Source organism: Bidens hawaiensis, unplaced genomic scaffold (assembly GCF_021521415.1).
Source record: "Bidens hawaiensis isolate Kalapana, Puna unplaced genomic scaffold, B.hawaiensis_p1.1 tig00029388_1, whole genome shotgun sequence".
NCBI lineage: Eukaryota > Viridiplantae > Streptophyta > Magnoliopsida > Asterales > Asteraceae > Bidens > Bidens hawaiensis.
The window spans coordinates 190,524-211,499 of record NW_027494872.1 but is presented as its reverse complement, the minus strand read 5'-3'; the positions used below and the strand labels follow the sequence as shown (position 1 = coordinate 211,499).

Sequence of the window (20,976 nt, the reverse complement as noted above, 5' to 3'; positions counted from 1 at the left end):
TCGTTTCGAAACTTTAAATATCATTAGATTTTTGAAACAACAAAATTTTAAGCTAATACGGTGCGCAAAAGCCTATACGCAACGTATTGCTTGTTCGTGGGAACCAGGCGTACGAGTAAGATAGGATGACCTCTACGCCTGCCATTCCTGGATCATACATCGCATTTTCCCCTCCTCTCTACGCATATTCCCGGGAATGGTCAACGTGTAGGTCAGCCTGTCCGACTTATACGTCATTTACTCGAGAATACAGTGCGTTTAGAACTATATGTGGCGTATATCACTACCTCGACATTCTCTTACACTCAGCAATCTGAAGTTGTCAGATTTAATATTCCTATATACGAGACGTAAAGAATCTGAGTGTCCAAATAAAGTCTTATATAAAACGAGGCTTTCATTTAAACCCAACCATTACAATCAACTTAGAAAAAATAAAAGTTTAAATATCAATTTCAGTTCTTTTCTTTTAACCCATACGCAGATATAATTAATTACAATATAAATATGAAAAACAATAAAACACAGACAATTAAATTTTAAAACACCTCATAAAATAATAAATATTTTCAAGGCCTGAAAATTGCATCGGAATCCGACGGCAATCCAAACAACTTCACAGAGCATTCACCTGGTCCAGTCCTTGGGTTTAAAACGTCTTCTGAGCACTCGATATTCGACTCCGGCCATCCAATTTCTTCTCCTGGCAGCGGTGGCAACCCACAGTTGCTTATATCACTTGTGCCAAAGTAATGATTTTCATGACCCTCATGATTATTAAATATCGAATTGTACCCGCTTATAAAACTATCAAAACTCCCGTAATCAGTCGAGTTAAACTCCATGTTCTCCATATTTGGAATGCCCGAAAACCCAATTGATGACATTGGATCGACTACTTGATCATGCATTTGTTCTTGATTAGCAATTTGTGGCCTTTGGTTTAGAAAATTAGCGTACACTTGTTGAAGATCAATATGTGTAGGGCGCGGCATTATTGTTGATCCACCCGCGCTTTCCCCATGACTTTCAACATAGCCCACGGATCCACCCGTGTTATGTACAAGAATATTGTTGCCATTGGTGGTGTCGGATACACGAACAGACTTTGCACGTCGGGTCTTTCGACAACCGCCCCCGATGGGGATGTTTCTGAGCGAGCCACCTTTGGTCCAATATCTTCTACACCCTTTACAGAAGTACCTTGGTTGAGTCAAGCTGTAATTGTTGTAATAGCAAAACTTGGTGTTCGATGAACCGCAACGAGGACACGGTGGATATATCTCGACAGTGGGCTTCCATCCTCTTTCCATTTTGTGAAGTGTTCAGGTTCATAAAGCTTTAATTGTGTTCTACTTTCCTTCAGCATCCAAACCACAATGAATATGTTTGGGTGTGTGAAGTTGATGGAGGGAGATGAACATGTGCTTAGGGTAAATTTAGGGTTCTAATAGAAGAAATGTGTGTGAAACTGAGAGAGAGGAATCAGTGTGTAAAAAGGTGTTTTCTGTCATAAAATGAGAGAAAGTATATGGTTATATTGGGTGGAAACTATTGGTCATCAGAGGTTATAAGCCTTGGTTGCATAATTAATGAATTGCTTTGTTTTATGATTATATTAAAATATTTATTCTTGTTCCATCGGTTCACCAAAAACCAATAAATTATATCCATATCTATATTTTTAAAGTTACATAATTGAGCATAATGATATTTATAAAGTTATGAATTTTATAGGCAACATTTTACATTATAAGATTATCATTAGTTTACTAACTTATGACTGATATGATCCCTAAATGGTGTTGAAGGGCTAGCCGACATCAACATAAAATTGCACTTGGGATCCTAGTTGCTATAATCGTGATTGCTTTGCGCCTATAGCCGGCCTGTTCATATTAAACTTATCTAGAAATCGAAAAGTATATTAAATTTCCATCCCATGAACATAAGCAAGTCCAACTCACTACACCCTCTAAAAGTTAATTTTATATGTTTACTGTTCAAATAAAGATTTTTATGGACGAAAATCTAATAGACAAATTACATGTCGATAATAACCGGTAGCCTGTCATCGAGGAACTTTAAAAATTTCTTTCAGAACTTTTCAAAAGACTAGGACGACAATGATCTATAGGTGACTATCGGCGAATGTTAATTACGTGGCCATATATATTAATGATATGTAAAGCTACGTAACACTGATGGCATGGTTGCATAATCACCAACTTGCTACCGATAGATCAATGTCGGTCTGATGCATTAAAACATCCCAAAAGAATAAATAAATCGCGCATTAAAGATAACTGAAAATACTAGTAGTCTAGATGTGATAGTTTTGGAATATACACTACTAAAGATATGTATTACGTTTTTATAGTTTTATTCCAGTTTAAAAAGAAATGTGTGATAACTTGCCAAATATTATTCACCGAGGCTATCTTCAGAAAAAGATATGAAACTTTTGTTATTTATTAATATGCTGACTTCTTAGATATCTTCGAAACTTCAGATTTCGGCTTAAAATCTTTATATTATTTCATAAAGATACGAATCATGACTTGTATATTTACCAACTTATCATCTAAAAAACGAGGTTAACGTAAGGGTACGTGTGATATATATTATTAGGGGATTTTGTGTTAAAGAGTGTAAAGGTGGGCATGCATGCACGTGCAGGTGTGAGTCAGTGAAGGCAATGTGTACGGGACGCGCACACTTAACCTTAGCACTAGTGACGAATCACACGGTGGCTGTCGGTGTTCGCAAGTTGTGTCATCACGTCAATGGTTGATTATGAAGGGGACTCAGGAAGCAAATTCATCGATTTCGTCATAATATTATTTATAATTTGTAGATGTGAAAGTGGGATTTGGTGATCCCGAAGACGAGGAATGTCGCTTGGAGAGTGACGCTAGGGGTTTTAGAAAGGTACATCGGATCATGGGCTTCTTGGATCACGTTTTTTATAATATGAAATTTATGTCTCGAATTGTGTTGTTGGCTTAGGTTTCCTTTAACTGGACATCAACTCCATTCCCCAATTCACTGGTTAGCAACTGTCAAGATAGATTTGTTTAATCGTTGAGAATTATGATAATTATATTAATTAACTGTCAAACTGGTACTATATTAAGACGTATATAAAATATAACTATGAAGATACTAGACTGGTTAGCAACTGTCAAGATAGATTTGTTTAATCGTTGAGAATTAATTTTAACTGTCAAAGTGGTACTATATATACGAAGATACGAGACGGATGTCCGCGCGATGTAGCTGTAAATACAAACTTTGATAATCATGTAATAGATTTATGGGCGTTCACTATTCCGTTTGAAACTGTTAAACTATTTATTGGTATAGGTAGATTAATAATTCATATTTTAAACTCAATTTAGTATCGAAGTACAAACGAAACCGGGACCTAACCATTGCTAATGGTTTGGTTTTCTTGAGTTAAATTTTCAACAGTCCGGTTTTAATTTTCGGCGACAAAAGCGTTACTAACAGCTTGGCTCACGGTTTAATTTAAAACCATTAAAACTGAACCACAAACACATATATACGTAAGATGTTTTTAACCGAAAAAAAAAACTATGACAATATCATACTCAAATTAAAGAGAATTAAATGCTCGTTTTTATGGTAAAATTTTTTTAAAAAAACAATATTAATGTTCGAAAAAGTTATGACCGTTTAAAAATCGCGGGGGGATTTGGGTTAAAAAAGAAAATATAAAGAAAATATGCATAAAAGATGAAGGATTAATTTTATAAAAGTTAATTAAAGTTAAGGACAAATGTTGTAAATATTTTGAAAAAGTATGGAATGCAAGTAAGTTTTTAGGTTAGAAAGACTACTTTGTACTTCTTTAAAATTGTATCATATGCTTGAAATTTTGTAAAGCATTTAAAATTACCGTATTAATTTGTCATTCACTTATATATTATATATAATATAGATAGACTTAGTAATTAGATCAAATTCATACTTTGTGCCATTAAATAAAGGGAAATTCCCAAAATAGCCCTTTAATGGTGAGAGATTCCAATTTTGTCCCCTCAAAATAGTTTTTCAGATTTGTCTCTCTTTTAACGCATCGCCGGAGATGTGTTAGGTAGTCCCGCCGACGAGTTAGCAAACACATCGTCAACGATGCGTTAGCTATCTAAACAGAGGGTTAAAGATGTGTTTAGCCTTTTGTTTGTTTTTATAATATTATATTATCATAACTAGTTTTACTTATTTATGGTTTTCTTTTATAACATTTAATATATAAAATTTTATATAATTTCGAATGTACCGTTGAGACATGTTTTTTGTTATCTACGGACCTATATAAACTTACTCGAAACTGAGCGGTGTTAAATTAATATCGAATGTTCATTAAAATTTGACTCAACATGGTTTAGAAAAATTATGTCAACATGTAGATAAAAAAACATGTCTCAACGGTACATTCGAAATTTTTATAAAATTTTGTATATTAAATGTTATAAAAGAAAACCAATATAAGTAAAACTAGTTATGATAAAATAATATCAAACAAAAAAAAGGCTAAACACACTTTTAACCCTATGTTTAGATAGCTAACGCATCGTCGACGATGTGTTTGGAGGCCAACGCGTCGTCGACGATGTGTTTGGAGGCCAACGCGTCGTCGACGATTTGTTTGGAGGCATAACGCATCGTCGACGATGTGTTTGGAGGCCCAACACATCGCTGAATATGTGTTAGCTAACTCGTCGGCGAGACTACCTAACACATCGTCGGTGATGCGTTAGAAGATAAACAAATCTGGAAAAACCATTTTGAGGGGAAAAATTTGAAATCTCTCACCATTAAGGGGATATTTTGGGAATTTTCCCTTAAATAAAAGTATATTAAGGCCGATTGGCGAGCGCCCACACGTCCCACCTTGGTAGTGAGAGAACGTGAGTAATATATTGAAAATACTGGACGTCTTTCTCCCATTTAATAATACAAACCCTTAACTCCGAATCGTATAACCAAGAAATGATGTCACCTTTGACGGTTTGAACGGCTTCAAAAGTAGTCTTCTGATTTGCTTTAGCACGTGCACTGACATCATGCTTGTGTCACAACCTCCACATCTTCCTCATCCTCCAACGCATCCAATTTTTCATCGTTCAGCCCCAATAATAATAATATCTGATCACGAGTCAAGTCATGATCGACAAATTCTCCCTCCTCGATCTCATCAGTGTTGGCAGTACTCATCACTACCCCAACCTTATAATCCATAAATAAAATGGTGTTGCCTTTGATCGACTCGATAGGCTTGACATTAGTCGTAACTTGATAAACATCTATTTGTCGATCATTGCCGTCACCACCACTACTGCTAGTACCTGCAGTTGATGAGCCGTGAACTTGTTTCGGCTCACTTCCACTTGCACCGGCAGCATCAGGTCCTTATCTTCGTCAATGTTCTTCGATTTCTTTAAAGTGTCGTCTTTGCAAGTTAGTTTAAGAATAAGGTCCTCTTGCTCCTTCATCTTCACCCCTGAGCTGCAACAATCTCACGCAGTTGATTTGTCTCCTTCTAATAGTATGAGACATAACCCATCAGACGACGTTGATTCGTCATCATTTGTTCTTGTAATTGACGATCAGCCGCCATTTGATTCTCATATAAATCAATCAAACTAAGAAGCATATCCATCTGCTGTGCATGTGGCAAATAATGAAATGAAGCTGGTACAGGATGCACTGGACCTTGTGGACGACTAATTCTCATAAATGATAAAGATGAAGGTTGTGCCGATATCATTTTAGGAGTAGGAGAAATCACCGTTGATGTGCAGGAGGTGTTGGCATAGGAGATAAAATAGATTTAGAATTGAGCCAAGCCTTGGATTGGATGAAACTGCCATCGTAAGAGTAAGTGCCAGGGTGCTAATAGTAAGCGACACCACCGGTCGTTGTTGCACAGACAACCTAGGCACCTGTGGACCTATATCCACTCCCGAACCATGCCTAATACGACGCTTGGGCGGTTGATCTTGCAGCTTTTCCTTGCCCTTACGTTTTCGTTGAGCAGCATATGAGCTGGCTACCTTAATGTCAACACGTCTTCCGTCACCCCGTTTCCACCATCTCTACCCTTATCATTACCACCATCATCACCATTGTTCCTACCTGGTCCCTCTTCATGTTCATGGATCCAATAATCAATAGAAGGACATACATAATCCGGATTAGCAAGGTGTCCAATCAAACGCTTGGTTCTCGGACGATTTTCTGGTGCTTGGCTACGATATGTCTTCATTCTTTTCATCGTATCAGCCGTCATGTGTTCTAATCGCAACATATCATCTTGTAGCGACTGATCAATCACCAGATCAGGAATCAAGTCCTGAATAAATAGCTGCACGAATCGTGGATACATGAGAAACTTGTTCTGACGATTCTTAACCAAAAACTTCTCCTTCAGACGGTAAAAGATAAGCTCGGAGAATATTGAACGGTGTGTTCAATATTAATGCAACGAAAGCGGATTGGAGCATGATCCGACATTCGTCAAAGCCACCCTTGCATCCCCCAAGGAAATGAATCAAGATGTGTAGTAAGTACTTGTACGGAGCACACAAGTATGCCTTGTTATATTGGGAACGATCAAGGTCTCCAGTATATAATAATCGCTGAAAAAATCAACGTCTTATCGAATTCACATGGAAAATCCATGTTATCAGAAAATCTTAGCACTCGACGTATCACACCGGGAGTGATTGTGATCATCGTCTTGTTGATCTCGGTGATGATGTGATTCTCGGACTCGACAAATTTAGTTGTATCCCAAAATGGACTGATTACGCTAAAGTGTATCGGAACATCAGCAGTGATAGCGTAGTGAGTCCTGGATCGCCGTAGAAATGTAATAATATCGCCAAAAATATTCTGATCCGTAAAGTTGTCCTGTACAAAAGCGCAAATATTATGCTTCTTGTCATATGGTAACACAGGACTAGCTTGCACTTGTTTTTGCAGTACAGGAGGCTGTTCAAGTTGAGGATCAACTACAAGAACATCCAACATCCTCTCGTCAGCCATTTCTGTAGTCACAAGAACCCAAGCATTAGTAATATAAGAATAACTTGTATTTAAAAACATATTGAAGTTTATTTAAAAAATACAAGAATCATTCGTTATGACAAACAGTGTCATTCGTTATAACGAATGTCATGATTCGTTGATATCTCAATAACGAATGAGTGAATGACAAATGTCTATGAACGAATGAGTCCATTTTTCACTGGTGTGAAATGAATGAAGGTTCATTCGTTACATAATAACACAGATGAAGCTTATTCGTTATGAGTTTTGGACGAATGAGATCATTCATTTCTTTCATCCATGAATGGTATTCGTTATTCATGACGAATAGACACCAATAATTATCAACTTTGACCTCAGTTCATCAAAGTCAAAATTAAATAGAAACCCAGATGGTCAAACATGCAAACAAATGTCAATTAACTCATGTATGACGATGAATCAATGAAATTCCTGCATTATTGAACTCGTATACGCATCGGTAACCACTTTTAATCAATCATTAATAGTAATACACATATTTAAATTGATTTTAGTTCCATATATATACCCGGTTACTAAAACTGTCAATTAAACAATCAAACGCATATGAAATTCGACGAAACGCATCACGTTTGAATCGGTTTTACCTTATGAATCTTAGATAATCAACGAAAATGTATTTGGTTGAGGTTAAAATTTCTGGAAAAGTTTGGCAAGGGTTCTCTTTGTTTTTGCTATAAACGAGGTGAATGAATGTACCTACTCGTGCATATTCACTACAAGGTATACCCTCGTTATCAAGCAATACACCAAGCTTCCTTTACTATGAATGAATATGCACGAGTACATATGTAGGCTTACAGAAATTGTATCCCCCGGGGTCCATTAATTATTGGTATTAAGACGCGCGCAAGGGAAGAACAATGTATAACTAACATCGGATTTTGATGAAGTTAGTAATGAGTTTGTAAAATGGTCAGTAGTGGTCAAGTTTAATGCCTTTGGGTTTGCTTTAAAATCATTTGAAATACTCATGTTTATGAATACCCAGATAATTAAACCGCATAAACACTCACAATGTCCAGAAACCGGATGCATCCCATCAATACAGGATTTGAGGCCATAAGACCATACACCATCGAAGCGTTAACCATAAACTAGATGCATTTTATTTAGAATTTTTGTTTTTGGTGATCAAACAAACATAAGGCTTGAGTATGACAGGCTATTACATTTCTGCCTTCATTACCGAAACTTTTGGAAGAGACTAACACCTCTTTCAATTTGGCAGTTCGTTATTTTTAAATCACCTACTTTACCTTATAGTTTGTTTAAGACCTATCAATGCACCAATGCAATTAAGCACTCAGCCTTTTAAGCTTATTTCTTTCAGGATACGGGACTAGATGATCAATGTACTATCGTTTTCTCTTTTTGCTTCAAAACTCAATTTTTGAGGAGCATTTAAATTCAGTCGCCCTAGTCACTTTCAGTTTACGGGTAAATGGCTATCCCATTTATCTACAGGTAGATAATAGGACCAAACATGTATAAAAATACATGTTCCACAAACTTAAGTAACCGACATATTTTTAAGCGAAAGAGTGCAAAATATTTGAATACTTTTGTAATTTTTGAAATATTTGAATGTTTTTGTTTTTTCTCTATACAAACAGAAATCACGGTATTTTTGTATTTTCCAATTTTCTCCCCCAAAACCCAAAACAATAAAATAACCAAAACAAAATAAGCTATACAAAATAAAGTTGATTATCTGAGCTTAAGGATATCAGCAAGAGTTTTCAATCCGTTTAAACCAAGCAAAAAGTTAGATCGAATTTTATCAAAAGCTTTGGTAAACAGATCAGCTTTCTGAATATTCACCTTCTCAAGATCAATTAATTTCTTTTCAAAATAATCATGGATAAAATGATATTGAATTTCGATATGCTTCGTCGTAGAGTGGTGCACGGGGTTCCTAGTGATACTAATAGCAGCTGAGTTATCAATAAATATGGGAGCAATAAGAAACTTCAAACCATAATCCCACAAGTGTTGCTGGATCCAAAGAACCTGTGAACAACAACTCGAGGCTGCCACATACTCTGCTCCTGGAGTTGAAGTGGAGACCGTTGTCTGTTTCTTACCCTGCCAGGAAACAAGCTGGCTTCCTAGAAATTGACAACCCACTATAGTTGATTTGAAATTGATCTTGCATCCTCCATAGTCAGAATCAGAAAACACAGTAACTTCAAAACTATCATCCTTAGGATACCACAACCCGATGTCAGGATTACCCCTCAGATAGTGAAGTATACGTTTGACCGCCGCCAGATGAGTCACTCGGGGATTCGATTGGTACCTGGCACATAAGCAAACAACAAACATGATATCAGGACGAGAAACAGTTAAACACATTAAAGAACCAATCATTTCTCAATACATGGTTGGTGTAGGTTCCCAGCCGGATCTACACAGGAGTATCTCGTAACACGAGGGTGCAGAATCCCATACGTATACGATACGAGTGATTACATGAGAGACACGTAAATAACACGAAACATGTAAGAACAAATGATTACTTGTTATATCGATGTAAAGAAACAAAACACCAAACAAGTATCTCAACTGCTTACAAACCAGATCTGCCCAAAAAATCTACCAAGAAAACGGCGCAAGTTAGGTTATATAATACGACAACTTCGCCTAACACCCTAAGCGAAGTTGTCCCTAACTTCGTCGAGCTTCAAGTTCACTAAAACCAATATTAAAACTAACACGTTCATCAAAACATAAGAACAACGTAACGATTACAGACACAATAGACACGAGATAAATGAACTACTGGCATCATGCACCAACAGACTCCCCCTTGGCAGTAGCTTCATTTCTCTTACATATTCGCCGTGTCTTGTAATCCAAAAAGCATGTATCTTCCGTCTTCAAGCATGAACACCCTGTCTCACACAAACTGAGACCACCCCTTGGTGTTTCTTCGCTTCGTCTTTCCAAGCAGGAATATAAAAGATCTTCTTATCATTGAGTACCTGCAAATCATCTTGAGACAAGTTAGCCAAGTGCATAGGATCATACACTCTCAAAATCTCCTGTTCATCTTGATCTTCCATCACGGCTTCAGCAGTCTGGCAATCAACATACCACCATTTAAGATCCTTCAACACATCTTGAGGCATGATCTTCATTGGAATCTCTTTTAAACATCGAATCGGTTTGTACTTCATCACCATCCAGGGCTTGCCATCAGCCCACATTCCCCGCTCCGTATCTTCAATCAACTTCCCCTTTTGAGGTTTCAACAACTCAAACGTTTTCTCTTTAACAACTTCTTTCCACACTATTTTACCAACCCAACTTGCAAAATTATCCCCACTACTATTAATCAACCTTAAACGAGCCAAATCTTTCACCTCACGCTCAGGAAACGTATTGAACGATCTCAACCTCTTAGCAAAGTACTGAATCCTATCATACCTCTTGATCACAAACAACTTGAGTAGATCATCATAAATCCAACGAATAATTCCCTTATTTGATTCAACGTAACCTTTGATATTATAACTCTTCTTGAACATCGTAGTTACCATTGCCTTCTTTGTCTTGAAAAACCACTAAGCACATCCTTCTTTCCACCTTGGTTGTGCCTCCCACTCAGAATCACGAGACACATTATCATCTTGACCCAAGCTTTCTTGACCAGCACTAGGAATGTCATGTTCAACACTATCATCAAGTATCTCACCTTCCTCTAAGCCAATGTCAATCTCAATCTGTTCACCAAGCTTTTCAATTTCGCTAAAAGATAGCACATCATCACCCATATCATCCTCATAGTCTACCACAACAGTTTCACCGCCTGTACTACCTGATGGAGTAGTAGACTCCCCCCCGAGATGTGGAAGCCCCAAGAGTTTGTTATGTTCTTGGCAGCTCACCACCTGCATCTTTTGATGCATTGGGATCATCATCTCTTTCCTGTCTCTTCTTTGTTCTCAATTCATCACCTTTGCAGCTAGTCTCCCCTAAGATGCTAAGAACTGTTTCAAAGCATCAAAAAGCTTACCATGTTCAGCAAGAAGTACGGTCTGAAGTTGATTCTCAGCCACCAGATGTTTGATAGCCTGAGTTTGAATAACATTCACCCTTGACTGCTCAGCAACAACCCTTTCCAGAGTAGCAATCCGCCCATAATCTGACAAGGTAGTGTCAAAATCAAAATTCATGTGAGAAGTATCCTGAGCATTAGGCGGTGGAATGCCCAAGCTTACTGGAATAGCAGATGTATACGGTGTAGTAACTGTATGGGAAACAGAGACAGATAACCCAGCAGTGGCCACCAGTGTGGACTCAACAAACATAGCAACCACCTCTGATGGAGTAACTGAAGGAGGTGGTAAAGAAACAATCTCTGGTGTAGACATCTATACCGTAGAGGGTGCAATAGATGGTGCTGACAAAGCCATTGTTGTACATAAAAATATACATCTTTTCAGCATCAAATAATCTCTGAAAACTGCAATTTTTATCAAATAACATAGCATAAAAGGCTACTTATCATAATAAAACATAATTTCAGGTGAAACCGAGCCCCAAACGAAGAAACAAGCGAAAAGACGAAGAAAAACAAAAGAAAACACAAGAAAACAAAGAAACACGCCCCCATGCCTCAAGAAACACGCCCCCATGTTTCTGAACACAAGAAAAGACAAAATCTGGAAGCACAAGCACGGGGCCGTGCCTACCAAACACGGGGCCGTGTACGAGAACACAGAAAAGACAAAGAAGAATTGAGAACATGTCACTAAAAACCACAGGGCCGTGCCTACCAACCACGAGGCCGTGGCCTCGTCACAGAAAAGACAAAAAAAAATCCGGCACATGTCATAAAAATGCACGGGGGCATGCTCATCAAGCAAGGGGCCATGCCTCACTATCCAGATTGCCTATAAATAGTGGCTCATGTTACACTCATTTGGTGTGCCTTGAAAAGAATTCTATCCGATTTTCACTTATAAAAATACACACTAACACTCACATAGAAGGTTTAGTGAAGAGTTTGAAGGCTTGGAGATCACCACCATCAACCATCATCACCATCATTAAGAAGGAAGATTCATCTACATTTGGTTAGATCATTCCAAGTTTAATCATGTATCTGTTATCATCATTCATCTTAATGTTTATCATTATGCTCATTATGAGCTAAACTCCATTTACCATCTAAAATCTATGAAGAAGCTTTGTTTTACTTGATGATTATATAAAACATGTGGTTTAGTTTGGTAAAGTACATGGTTATCTTACAATTATCTTTTGATGAGAAATGTTTCACCATCTTAAAATACTAATTCAAAGTTGGTGATTGTCAATTATATTGGCAATCGTTCATGATCGATTCATGTTCATGAAAGATAGAAATACTTTGATACATTATCGAAACATGCATCCTTATAATGTACTTAGAAATGATGAGATATATGTTATGATGTATTTCTCTATGTCTTGGTAATCCGAAAATAGCTTTGCTTAGGATATCATGCTAGTTAAAGAAATCATATGTTAACGGAATGTGTAATTATAACCTGCATAAATCAACCAAGGGGTGGTTGTGTGAGTTAACTACAACCACTCGAAGTTGTTAGGATTGGTATTTGAGAAATCGAAGGCAATTCTAATCGTTCTACTTTACCAACTGCTTGTCTACTTAAATTGACATTCTCGGGGTAACATGCTATTAAGCATAGGATGGACTTGAAAATATGCATGCTATTATTCATTATGTCATAGAATGTGTTCACTCAAAAATGAGGATCATAATTCTATCATATATTATTAGGACAAGTCTATCACATGTTTAACTATTAATCATCAAGGAACAATGGAGTGGATTCTTGATATTTGATGGTAACCTTCGCATAATTTAACAACTCATTTAGAATCTCTTGTCTTGGTCACCTATATATTATATATATAAGTATTTATATTTTATAAAAAGTTCAAAAATTAACTCCAAAATGATTAAAACCTCCGATTAAAGTAAAACAACGATTTATCATTAGAAACATTTATGTCCGCGGGTCGATACTTGGTTCTTACCAATAGTATTCTACATATACGATAGGTATACTTGCCTATTTTGTGTGTGTTTAGTCTTTGTAGAAATCACTTTTATAAATTTAAAACACGATCTTGTGCAAAAGCAAATCATTCCATCCTTCTATATTTTATACCACACGCAGAGCACATCAAGTTTTTGGCGCCGTTTCCGGGGACACGGTACGTTTCTAAGAACGATCCAAGTTTTAAATTAATCATTGTCTATAATTGTACAAATTTTTATTTTATTTTATCTTTATTCTTTTTTACTACTAAATACTAAAATATATAACTTTAAGCTAGCCTACTTTTATCTTTATTTACCTTACTTTACTTTAGATTAATTGATTTAGAATTTAGTTTAGTTAAAATAACTTAGCTTAAATTATAGTTTAACTTAGACTAACCTTTAGTTTAACTTTAGCTAACTTTTACTCTAGTGTTAACTTTTGATTTAGTCCCATGTATGTCCTCTACTTTTGAGCCTGAGCTTGTTTCTCCAATTTCTGAACCGGAACGACTCTTTCGTCGACGAATTCGTAAACGGACTACAAAAACCGCCGAAGCAATCAAAGACGAATCAGTAGACGCCACAACATCAGGAGAAAATCAAACCAAAGAAATGATGGCGGCCCAGAATAATGAACCGAACATGAGCCAGTATGCCAAGCCAACTCTCGAAGGCTACGGCAATGGAGTGGCTCCACCCGAAATCACCGAAAATTTCGAAATCAAATCAAGCACCATTCATATGGTGGAAAATTCAGTTCAATTTCATGGTCTCCTAGACGAAGACCCTCTTTCTCACATATCTCGATTCTTACGAATCTGCGGAACCTTTAAAATCCAAAATTGTTCAGACGATCAAATCAAACTCAAACTCTTTCCTTTCTCTCTTAGGGGCCAAGCCCTAGAATGGATAGAATCTGTTTCCTCTGGTTCCATCACCACTTGGGACCAGATGGTTGAACAGTTTCTCCTCAAATATTTTTCGCTCGATAAAACTGCCAAATACCGAGCCAGCATTACCGGATTCCGGACCGATGATGATGAGTCGTTACACGCAGCATGTGAGAGATACAAGAGTATTCTAAGAAGATGTCCACATCATGGACTGAGTGTATGGTTACAAGTTCAAACTTGACGCACAATCCAGTCAAAACAAACAGGACATCGACCAAATCGCTGGTGGAGACCTGGGATCCAAATCACCTAACGAATCATTTGAAGTCCTGGAGAAAACCGCAAAGAAGAGTTTCGCTTACAACCCACCAAGATTTACACCTACCCATAAAGGAATACACCACGTCGATTCTAACAGTCTTGTCACAGCACAACTTGAAGCCCTTTCTAAAAAATTCGAACAGCTTCAAGCCGAACTATCAAAAACCAGACTCACCTGTGACACTTGTGGGGGAAATCATAAGACGAGTGACTGTAAACAATCCATCATGGCCATGGAAGAAGTCGATTTCATCGCTCGACAGAACAACGTTTTCAGCAATAACTACAATCCAGGATGGAGAAACCACCCGAATTTCAGCTAGAAAGACGGAGGTAACACTCAACCTTTACCCGGATTCGAAAAAAGACCGATGAATCAACCCTTCCAGCCTAAACCCCAATTCCAAGATCAGAGTTCTAGTAGCCATCAAAACCCAAGCTACTCTAAGATTGAAGAAATGTTAATCCAACTAATGACCAAAACAAATGAAGCAGAAAAGAAGGCCGACTCAAGAGCTGTTGATATCAGCGGAGTATTATTAAAACATGAAGCCGATCTCAAAAGTCAACAAGCATCACTTCAAAACCTAGAAACCCAAATCGGACAAATTGCCCGACAATTATCCGAAAGACCATATGGCACTCTTCCAAGCAACACAATCACCAACCCGAATACAACAGCTAACGTCGTTACACTCAAGAGCGGTACGACCACTGTTGTCTCACCAACTTCAGAACCAGTTATGGAGAAGAAGTCTACTGATGAAACACAGGAGAGGCTAACCCCAACAAGCACGGTACAACCCAAGGATCCAGTCCGAACTTATGTCCCACCTATTCTATACCCCGGAATACTGAAACAGGAGCGATTGGAAGCTCAGTATGGGAAGTTTCTAGAACTCTTTAAGCAACTCCGTATCAACATCCCTTTTGTCGAGGCTATTGCTCAGTTGCCAAAATATGCCAAGTTTCTCAAAGAAGTGCTGACAAACAAAAGGAAGATGGAGGAGCTCTCGCATGTCACCCTAAGTGAAGAATGTTCAGTTGTCCTCCAAAGCAAGCTACCGACAAAGATGACCGATCCAGGGAGTTTTACTATCCCTTGTCTCATAGGAAATTTGTCTGTTAGCAATGCCCTGGCTGACCTAGGAGCTAGTATTAATTTAATGCCTTATGCGGTTTTTGCAAAACTAGGGATAGGAGAACCAAAGCCCACCCGCATGAGCATTCAGTTAGCTGACAGATCCGTTAAATATCCTAGGGGCATTGTTGAAAACATGCTTGTTAAAATTGACAGGTTTGTTTTCCCAGTAGATTTTGTAATTCTAGACATGGAGGAAGACAAAAGTGTACCTCTAATTTTAGGAAGACCCTTTTTAGCCACCGCAAAGGCTATCATTGATGTTTGCACCGGCATACTCACCCTCAGGGTCAATAACGAGGCAATCACTTTTGACATAGGAAAATCTGTGCAATATCCGCAACAGCACGATGCCACCTTATACTATGTTGACATCATAGATTCCATCGTAAGTTGCTATATGCGAGATTCCTCCATCAATACTCCCCTAGAAACACAAGTCTTAGACAAAATACTCAACAAACCCATTTTAGAAAACGGAAATATCAACAATAACTACCACGAAGAATCAGAAATGATATATGAAATCATTGAAAACAATGAAAAATCAAAACCATCAATCAAAGAACCACCAACCTTAGAATTAAAAGAACTACCAAAACATCTCGAATACGCCTTTCTAGAAAAAAATTCTCAACTTCCAGTAATTATTTCTTCTCACCTTTCTAAAGAAGAGAAAGACGAACTTCTTAAGGTTCTTAAAAACCATAAGAAGGATATCGCATGGAAGATCATGGATATCAAGGGCATCAGTCCTTCTTTCTGTACTCACAAAATCCTCATGGAGGAAGAATACAAACCCGTGGTCCAACATCAAAGACGTCTCAATCCCAACATGCAAGATGTGGTGAAGAAGGAAGTAATCAAACTGCTTGATTCCGGATTAATCTACCCGATCTCGGATTCACCTTGGGTTAGTCCCGTTCAAGTAGTACCCAAGAAGGGAGGAATGACGGTCGTAATGAACGAAAAGGACGAACTAATACCAATGAGAACCATCACAGGCTGGCGAGTTTGCATTGATTACTGGAAACTTAATGACGCCACAAGAAATGATCATTTTCCACTTCCTTTCATAGATCAAATGCTTGAGCGATTATCTGGAAAAATGTTCTATTGTTTTCTTGACGGATTTTCCGGATATTTTCACATTCCCATTGCTCCCGAGGATCAGGAGAAAACCACTTTTACATGTCCATACGGAACCTTCGCCTACCGAAGAATGCCATCTGGACTATGTAATGCTACAGCCACCTTCCAGCGTTGCATGGTGGCCATCTTTCATGAAATGATCGAAAACTCGATGGAAGTTTTCATGGACGACTTCTCAGTCTTTGGAGACTCGTTCGATCATTGTCTGAAAAACCTAGACAAAATGTTAGCTAGGTGTGAAGAAGTAAATCTAGTGCTCAACTGGGAAAATGCCACTTTATGGTAAAGGAAGGCATTGTTCTCAGTCACAAAATTTCTCAAGACGGACTAGAAGTTGATAAGGCCAAAATAGAAACCATATCCAAACTTCCACCGCCAACTTCAGTCAAAGCCATTAGAAGTTTTCTAGGTCACGCATGTTTCTACCGCCGCTTCATAAAAGAATTTTCAAAAATCTCAAGACCTATGACCAAACTTCTGGAGAAAGACGCACCATTCGTCTTCTCTGAGGAATGTGTTGAATCATTCAATACATTAAAAGACAAACTTGTCAACGCACCAATCATGACCACACCCGATTGGACCCTTCCATTCGAAATCATGTGCGATGCAAGTGACTTTGCAGTTGGAGCCATACTCGGACAACGCAAAGAAAAACACTTTCACCCAATTTACTATGCAAGTAAAACTCTGAACAGTACACAATAAAATTACACCACAACAGAAAGAGAGTTACTAGCAGTAGTATTTGCCTTTGAAAAATTTAGATCATACCTAGTTCTTTCCAAAACCATAGTTTACACCGATCATGCCGCAATACGTTACCTATTCAACAAACAGGATGCCAAACCCAGACTCATCCGATGGATCCTACTACTCCAAGAATTTGACATCAAGGTCAAGGACAAAAAGGGGGCAGAGAATGTAGCTGCCGACCATCTTTCACGCTTAGAATGTCCAACTCCTGAAGAACTTCACAAACAAATTATCAATGATAATTTCCCACATGAAATTCTCATGCGCATTCAAGAAGTCATAGAAGAAAAAGACGAAAGTCCTTGGTATGCCAACTTCGCAAATTATCTAGCTTGTAGAATCCTAAGGAAAGGACTTACCCATCAACAGCGGAAGAAATTCTTCTCCGATCTTAAGTTTTACTTCTGGGAAGATCCATACGTGTTTAGAATAGGTGCGAATCAAGTTATTCGTAGGTGCGTAGCAGGCAAGGAGGCCTTAGACATTCTCAAACAGTGCCATGAAGGACCAACAGGTGGACACCATAGTACCGCCACTACGGTCAGGAAAGTGTTTGATGTAGGATTATTCTGGCCCACTATATACAAAGATACACATACTTTGATCCAAGCATGCGATGCTTGTCAAAGAGCCGGGAACATCTCATCGAAAAATGAGATGGCTCAAAAGGGCATTCAAATTTGTGAGATCTTTGATGTATGGGGAATAGATTTCATGGGCCCATTTCCTAACTCAATCGGGAATAAGTACATCCTTGTAGCAGTCGACTACGTGTCTAATGGGTAGAAGCACAAGCTCTTCCCACTAACGATGCTCGGGTAGTTGTACGATTTCTGAAAAAGTTTTTTTCACAATTCGGTACTCCAAAATCCCTAATCAGCGACAGAGGTACCCACTTATGTAACGCTCTAATGGACAAAGTCTTAGCACGATATGGGGTCCATCACCGACTGGAAACACCATATCACCCTCAGACCAGTGGGCAGGTAGAGGTCTCAAATCGAGGAATTAAGAGAATTTTAGAAAGAACTGTAGGAATGAATCACAAAAATTGGGCAGAAAAGTTAGATGACGCTTTGTGGGCCCTCAGGACGGCCTACAAAACGCCTATACGAACGACACCCTTCAACCTCGTTTTTGGGAAGGCATGTCATCTGCCGGTAGAGTTAAAGCACAAAGCCTACTGGGCCCTCAAAGCAGTGAATTTTGATCTAACGTCCACCGGAATAAACCGGGAAGATCAAATTCGTGAGCTCAAGTAACTGAGAACATTGGCCTACGAAAATTCCTGGTCTTATAAGGAAAAGACTAAACGCATACACGACGCCCATTTAAAAGGAAACAAAAAATTTCAAACTGACGATCGTGTACTGTTATACAACGCTCATTTACGTCTTTTCCCAGGAATATTGAAATCCCGATGGACAGGACCGTACATAGTTGAATCAGTTTTTGACTATGGGACAATCAAAATTTCAAATTCAAATGGCTAAAAGTTCAAGGTAATGGACATCGATTAAAGCCATATATCGATGGCCCACTTAAAGAAGTTTTGGAGGTATTAACCCTCCAAATTTCTTGAATAATAAATCAAGGAAACAAGGTCTGGCAAAGACCTTCACAAAACTAGGCCTTGTAAATAAGTAAACTCAAAAAAAAAACCATGGGGGCGTGCTTTCAAAAGCAAGGTCCCATGCCTAATAATGCGGGCCGGCATCTTCGCTGCAAAAAAATCTCAGTCAGACTGGCTTGCAAGAGAATTGTCAGAACAAAGACACAGGGGGCGTGCTTCCAAAAGCACGGTACCGTGCTTGGCTTACTGGTTGGTTATAAAAGGCACCTTGTGTCATTGAATTCTTTGCACAAACCAAAACCAAACCAATAACCTCTGAAAATTCAACATGCCAACTGAGATGAGTGAAGCAATCCCCGTTTCCCGACATCCGAGAAACAATGCCCGCCATGTTTCCAAAACCGAGCTTCTCTTGAAACTTCAAGAACTCGTGAAAGAACTCACCGAAATGAATCTCCTTGCTGAGATGCGTCTCGTGCAACTCACCGAATCAGTGGAAAACATGAAAATGGAACTCTGAGACATCAATGAACAACTCCAGTTTCAAGTTCTTGGTTTCACGTACTTTCCACCACCAGGACCATTCGGAGGAGGAGAGCCTTTCTAGGAACTCTAAGAAACTTAATTTCCTGTTTTTATGTGTAAACAAGTGCATTAAGCACAATGTGTTAGGACTTCGGGCTTAACCCGAATATTTTCTTTTCTTACGAAAACCTGGGCTTATCCCTTAATTGTTCTAGGACTTTTATTTTAATGAAACGTAATTTTTAGATGACCAAACTTTTAAATTATCATAATAAACGTCATTCTAAGAATTCCCGACCTTGCATCTTGCTGGAAATTACAAAGAAAGTAACAGTGATAAAAAGCACGGGCCGTGCATTCCTAAGCACGAGGCCGTGGTCACCCCATAATCTTCAGCATGATACGCGCTAACTCCGTACACTTCTCTGACTCAGAAACATTTATTCCTCTAGCAGCACGGGGCCGTGTTTCTAAAAGCACGGTGTCGTGTTCAACTTTCCAGTCTCTATATAATGCATGCATAAACTCACTATTCCATTCACACCAAACACAACTTACCTAAATGGAAGGGAAAAGGGTTGAATAGAGGCCAGTGAAAAAGGGGAAACAACATGAATCCTCCTTATACCTTGAGGAGGAGGTCAAGAGACTCCAATGCATAATAAGAGATCAAGTTGAGAGCAACATGCAAACCGAGGCTCGAGTAGTCGAGTTAATTAACAAAGTCAACCTGCTTAGGTTCAAGAACTTCTATGTTGTGGATGGCTACCACAAATATGTGACTTCCAAACTTAACTTTCTCAATAGAGAAATCGTTACGCTCAACAAAAAGTTTGACGAACTTTTGGAAGCCAAACGAGAACCACAACACATCCAGGACTTATTCGGAAGTGGTGGCCGTTGAAGTTGTTTCCGCTAGTACTATGTGTTAGGATCGAGAGTTGTTGTTGTACTTTTCATTTCATGTTTAATTATGTCTTTAGTTTTAAGTTCTATGTTTTAATGAAGTTTATAATTTTTAATTACCATGTTAAACTAACCAGAAAATAAAACACGAACCAGCTCGAAAATAAACAAAATTTCAAATTAACACTGTCGGCACTAAGCAGCACGGTACTGTGCTTCCAAAAGCACAGGGCCGTGTCTTTTGTCACAGAGCAGTTATGAGTTCTAACTTAACAAAATAACTTTTTACAACCACCAACCCTGACATTCACTGCGTTCTGAACCGGAAAACCGCCGACCATCCAATATTTCGTTAATTTCTTCATCAAATCTTCAATTCTAAACCTAAGGTATTTTGATTTAACAATTGCATTGTTCAAATTCGTCATTTTTAGGTTTAGTTTAACCCTAAAATCACTCAATTAGACCAAATCGGGTCTAAACCCGAAGAGGATATGGGTTATTTTGCTTGCAAATGATGAAT

At 38.3% G+C, this 20,976-nt stretch overlaps 1 protein-coding gene across 1 annotated transcript; it reads right to left on the bottom strand.

Moving 5' to 3' along the window:
- Positions 1-569: 569 nt before the first annotated feature.
- Positions 570-1,708, bottom strand: LOC143578876 (dof zinc finger protein DOF3.5-like). Its single transcript, XM_077062339.1, has one exon. The coding sequence runs from the start codon at positions 1,311-1,313 to the stop codon at positions 570-572; it is 744 nt and encodes a 247-aa protein (XP_076918454.1). The 5' UTR covers positions 1,314-1,708.
- Between the last annotated feature and the right edge of the window lie 19,268 nt (positions 1,709-20,976).